Source organism: Acanthisitta chloris, unplaced genomic scaffold (genome assembly GCF_000695815.1).
Source record: "Acanthisitta chloris isolate BGI_N310 unplaced genomic scaffold, ASM69581v1 scaffold12256, whole genome shotgun sequence".
NCBI classification, from domain to species: domain Eukaryota; kingdom Metazoa; phylum Chordata; class Aves; order Passeriformes; family Acanthisittidae; genus Acanthisitta; species Acanthisitta chloris.
The window spans coordinates 20,435-26,587 of NW_008676518.1; the positions used below are offsets into that span (position 1 = coordinate 20,435).

The following is a 6,153-nucleotide window of genomic DNA, read 5'->3' on the forward strand; positions in this document are numbered from 1 at the left end:
CACTGGCGAGGAGGCTGGGGGTGCATGGGAAACTGGGAGGAGACACAGCTGGGACAGGTGATCCAAACTGACCAAAGGGATATTCCATATCATATATGTTCAGTATATATAGTGGAGGGAGGAAGGAGGAAGTAGGGGATGTTTGGAGTGATGGTGCTTGTCTTCCCATTAGGTGTGATGGGGTCCTACTTGCCTGGAGAAGACTGAGCAACTCCTGGCCATAGGAAACAGTGGATCAATTCCTTGTTTTGCTTTGCTTGCATGCATGACTTTTGCTTTCCTTATTAAACTGTCTTTATCTTAACCCATGAGTTTTCCAGCTTTTACCCTTCTGATTCTCCCCCTGATCTGACTGGTGGGGGAGTGAGTGAATTGCCTGCATGGTGCTTGGTTCTCAGGCGGAGTTAAAACCACAATAACCACAAAGAAAATGAAATTAACTTTCAATTTACTGTTGAAAAATCCTCTGGTTCACACCACACACACAAAATAAGTCATGCCTGGTTACCTTGAAATGCTACCATGCCTGGCACTGCCAAACTTTTTCTTCCTGGAGGAAATATCTGTATCTTTTCCTACATCTAAAGAATTACTAATCAGTTCAGCCACAAATGGAGATTTATTGACATGAAAGGGATGAGAAAGATCTTCTAGTATATTATAAGTATATGGCTATGTGAACTCACTCCATGGTAGTGCAGATAAAGCAAACTACTTTTCACAATTTCCTAGATTAGAGAATGAAATAAATATATTCACAAGAAAAGAAACAGCATTGAACCTTTCATATTTATAGTCACATCTAGTGGGGCATGGTGGCAGTCCAGTTTCCAGTTTGATAATCACTGTGCAAGCTGTAATGTACCACAGCCATCATAACAAACAAATAGCTATGACAAACAAAAATGGGAAGAGGGAATACAAAGAGTCACAGAGATATTAAATTATGTGCCAGAAACTGACATCAGGGTTTGTGGACACCTGTTCCATCTGCTATATATCAACCTACTTTCCATATACATTACATCTCAAGGCATGCTGTAATGTTTAATATATAGAGCACACAGTAATAAGAACTGCCTGTGTGATCTACAGTGAGGTCACAATGGAGACTGTTTTTATCCCTGTGGGATAAAAATTATTCTGTGTGGTCATTGTAATACATCAGTATCAGAAAAGCCAGAATACCCCCGCTATATATCAACCTACTTTCCATATACATTACATCTCAAGGCATGCTGTAATGTTTAATATATAGAGCACACAGTAATAAGAACTGCCTGTGTGATCTACAGTGAGGTCACAATGGAGACTGTTTTTATCCCTGTGGGATAAAAATTATTCTGTGTGGTCATTGTAATACATCAGTATCAGAAAAGCCAGAATACCCCCCCCCCATCCTATACAGTTATAATGGTTTTGCATTAAACTGTCTATGACAATTGCCTTTTGTTAAATGGTAACAATTTAGAGATACTGGGGAAGAACACTGGATCAAAGGGAACCAGATCTTTATAAAGCTAAAGGAAAGGACTTATATTCATTTACCTCTTACATTGTTGGTGTTTGTTGTGTGAATGTGGCAAATGGCAACTGTGTACAATGGCTAACAATAGCACCCCAACAAAGGAAGGAGTTCTTAACACTCCCTGCCTACCCCCTCCCTCCTGCCCCAGTTTGAACCGAGCTCCAGAGAGAGGGTGGCAAGGGGAAATTTTTCCTTCCTAGGGCTGGGCACACTGTGTGTGCCTCAGACCTGAATGGGTTTGCAGCAAAGGAACTTTGCTGAACTATTCTGATCCTCCAGTGGGGAAGAGCCACTGAAGAAACATAAGAAAACAACCCAGAATGGGGATAGCTCATGTGTTTATGCACATTCATTTAAAATGAAGGTTACCCTGTGCTTCATCTTCGTCATCTTTTTTGGTCTATGCTGTCTGCTCTTACTTTGAGCTCTTTGAGCAGAGGCTGTTTTTCAGATTTCACAGATAAAGTACAAAAAAGTTTGCATCACACTTTTTTGTTGTACCCTCTAGTGCCATATTCTCCCTCTCACTATTCTCCACTCCAGCAGCCTTTCTTCTTGGAATGGTGGCAGGACCTGACAGCAATATGTATTGCACCTCTCAGAGGGCTGCCCAACTAGCGTAGCATCCTGCGCATCAGCGTTCTGCATACAACACCAGACAGTGCTGAATGAGAAATACCATGACAAGTTTATAAGAAATAAAGGCCATTCATCTGCAGTACTGTGCTTTTGGGGAGTGACCTAGATACAGCCCTCGCTGTGCTGGGTGTAATGCAGATAGATGCCCTGTCTGGCAGAACCATATAGTCAAGAAATTCAGAGAAGGAAAAATAAGAAATAGCATTGCCCTTCTTTCACAAGTGAGAACTGAGGCACAGTTTCTTCTCCACCAAGATCAAAATGAACATCTGTGCCATGTAAAGGAAACAAATCTCAGAATAACAAGTCTGAGACACTTCTTTCACGTGGGGGATAGCTGAGATACATGAAATGGGCTTTTTATTGACTCTGACTTCATTCTTTCCCAGCAAGAAGACCTCAAGGTGTTACATAGTTTGAATGTGTTAAGTTCAGCCAATGTACCTCCAGTATTTTTTTCAGGGTAGTGATTAAAGATTAAGCATTACAAAGCATATTTTTGCACTGAATTTGACACAGTATTTCTAAAGTTCATGAATCTATAAAGTCCTGAACACGCTCTAGTGTATTAGACAGTGATTTACATTATTTTGAAGTTGCAAACAAGTTTTCAAGGGTAATGGATTTCATATAGAGAGATTAAAAGATAGCATTTCTTCATTTGTGCCTGCTGACTTCTTTCCCCCTATCATACTACATTAGCAAAATGAATAAAGCCGAAAGGATGCTGGTGTATTTTTATGTTAATTAACGTATTTTAATTTCAAATAGCATTTCTGAAGCTCAGATAGACTCCAAAAAAATGGTGCCAGGGCAAAACTAATGAATTTTAATTCTTTTCAGTATACTTGTGCCTTCATGAAATCTTACTTGTTATATTCTGGTGCATGAGAATGCACCAGTAGGCACTCAGAGCATACAGCCCACAGATCTGATTTTTACAGAAATTCAGCTTAACTTTTTTAGCTACATAATAAAGCTCACCTCAAAAGTGTGTTATTTTTAGTGACCAATTGGGTAACACCTAGAAAAAATGCATTCCTCGGGAAGGTAGGCCAACTTTGTAAAGACCTTTTTTAAAGCAAGACCTTGTAAGTGACAAGTAGTCTTTCTGCACAAAGGATGCATTTAACTGTTTCATGGCTAAATTGTGTATTCCCAGACAAAGTGTAAGGGTGTGCCACTCTTGCCCCAGAAAAGATGCAGCTAATAACTCACCCTTGCTGGTTAAAGTAGCGTGATGTGTCCCTTAGGGTAGTTAAACTGAAACTCCACTGCACTAACTCTGCTCTAACATGTCTTGGAGCACCTTGGAAAACTCTTGGTTCCTTGGAAGTGCGAACAGTTTTGGCCATGCTGTTGTAAAATAGAAATCTCCATGGGCTCTGCAGCATGCCCACAGCCATTGGAGCTGGGCCAGTGACTATATTCTAATGCTGATGGTGAGGGGCACAAGATGCAGCCTTTTTTAACAGCATGGTCCATGGATTGCACTGCTCCAATCCCAGACAATTTGAATAACAGTTCTTAGCTCACTTCCCCTCCAGGCGCAGCTTCACTGGCAAAACACTGGCCTGCTGTAATATACTTGAGCATGCTGTTGAGAAAAGGGCACAATAAACCAGCCTGTCATTTGTGTAACACTTGTCATAGCAGCAGTATAAAACCAATGACATTGCTGGGAAGGATTCTTGGTACTCATCAGGTCATTAAATGATGCTTCTTTTTACTTCCAGAACTGTAGCACACCTGGGTGCTTGTATAAAGCAAGAGCACTGCCCATAATTTACTGCATTGCAGTAAAATCAACAATGCAGCATTCTGCAGAGCCAGACAAATCTCATATTTGATTAGCTAAGTGAATAGAGAGAGAAAATATGCTCCTCCCAAAATATTTTTAATCACATTACTATATTTCTTGTTTGTAACCCTCCAGAACCTTCCCTATGTAAGTCAAGACTGGTAGCTCTTGAAACCAAAATGTCATTCTGAAACCTGATTTGAACCATTTCTTTTACCAGTAGCGAAGCTATAGTTGTATTTTTTTAATTAGAAAAATTGCATAGTGTAAGATACCACAGTTTAGGAAATACAGAAGTTGTCAACAGACTTAATTATTTTTATCTGTGAAAAACTGACACATTATAAACCTTTTTCTTGTCTGTAAAACTGAGAGGTTTATTCCAGGTCTTCTTGAACCATGATAGATTTTTATTTTTCTCAGTAAAAGTTTGAACATTGAATAAATATAATTTCCTTTTATTTAAATGAGGATTAAAATAATTGTTTTAGTATTGAAATAATCTACTCTTGGTATAAGTTTGCAGTTTGTTGTTCCCATCTGAAACATGAAGGTAAGAAAGACAAATCATCATCTCAGCTCAGGGGGAGGGATCTTCACAACTGTTGAACAAGTAAGAATGAAGATGAATGGATGCTTCTTTTAACTTAACCATCTCCTCAATACAAAAAGTGCTAGGCTTTGTGGAATGAACATTCATCTGTACTCCAAGATTCCATAAGTTAGCAAAATAAAATTTAGGTTTCAGAATTTCCTTAGAAGCCAAAACCTGAGTTCTCTGCATGAAGATTGTACAAACTCATTAAATCACAGCCCATTAGGGCCAGTGGGAGGTTTTCTTCTGGAATAAAAGAGCTTTCATACAGAATATCGACACTATAAATTCTGAAGTGAAAGACACATGAATTTACAAGTAGGAAATACATACAAATAGAGGACCAAATAATATAAACCAAAAACCTTAGCCAAAGACTTTGGTTTAGAGCAGACTAAATGAAATAACTTCTATCATTAATCCCTTCAACATATAGTAACTCTACATTATCGTTCCAGGTACCTGGGAATAACAAGACCTCTCACGTACCCCGTAAGGCAGAATGGGAAGTGTATGGCCAAAATGATCCTGTGTGTATGGCTTCTGTCTGCCTCGATCACCATTCCCCCGCTCTTCGGCTGGGCCCAAAATGTAAACGACGAAAAGGTTTGTCTGATCAGTCAAGACTTCGGCTACACCATTTACTCCACAGCAGTTGCATTTTATATTCCAATGTCAGTGATGCTTTTCATGTACTATCAGATTTACAAAGCTGCCAAGAAGAGTGCTGCTAAACACAAGTTTACTGGTTTTCCCCGGCTGGAAGAAACTGATGGAATTTCTATGAATGGAGTTGTAAAGTTCCACAAGGAATCTGAGGAATGCACTAATTTTTCACGACTCCTAAAGCATGACAAGAAAAACATTTCCATCTTTAAAAGAGAACAGAAAGCTGCCACTACTCTTGGGATTATCGTGGGGGCTTTCACCATCTGCTGGCTGCCCTTCTTTCTGCTCTCGACCGCAAGGCCCTTCATCTGCGGTACAGCTTGCAGCTGTATCCCACTCTGGGTGGAGAGAACATTTCTATGGTTGGGTTATGCAAACTCTCTCATTAACCCTTTTATATATGCCTTCTTCAACCGGGACCTACGGACAACTTATCGCAACCTCCTGCAATGCAGATATAGGAATATCAACCGGAAACTGTCAGCTGCAGGGATGCATGAGGCTCTGAAGCTTGCAGAAAAGCCAGAATTTGTTCTGTAAGGTCACTCATCCTTTGCTATGATAGTCTATTGGTTTATTATGTTAGCCTTTTTCCCCACAGATTTGAAAGAAGAGTTATGGGAAGAACCAGGCTTCTTGAGCACTGTTAATGCAGTCGTCAAGAAACTGGAAGGTAGCAAGGTTAATTCTTGTACAGCCCACCAGTCCTTGCAAGCCTGCAAAGACAAGAACACCATCTAAAGAATTTTTATGTAAGAGGAATATGAGAAAGGAGGAGAGTAAAGTGTGCTGCAGGATGTTTGAGTTGCTAGTGAGGAAAGAGCAAAGTTGGCCTAAGGCCCAAAAAACTTTTAGAAGGTCTGAATGTTGGATGCATCTTGTATCCTAGAGATTCTTTGCTGTAATAAAGACCTGAGAATA

General features: G+C 39.9%; 1 protein-coding gene across 1 annotated transcript; it reads left to right on the plus strand.

The window, feature by feature from the left end:
- Window positions 1–5,009: 5,009 nt before the first annotated feature.
- LOC103803610 (5-hydroxytryptamine receptor 7-like) lies at window positions 5,010–5,877 on the plus strand. Its single transcript, XM_009076179.1, has one exon. The coding sequence runs from the start codon at window positions 5,077–5,079 to the stop codon at window positions 5,770–5,772; it is 696 nt and encodes a 231-aa protein (XP_009074427.1). The 5' UTR covers window positions 5,010–5,076; the 3' UTR covers window positions 5,773–5,877.
- Window positions 5,878–6,153: the final 276 nt, after the last annotated feature.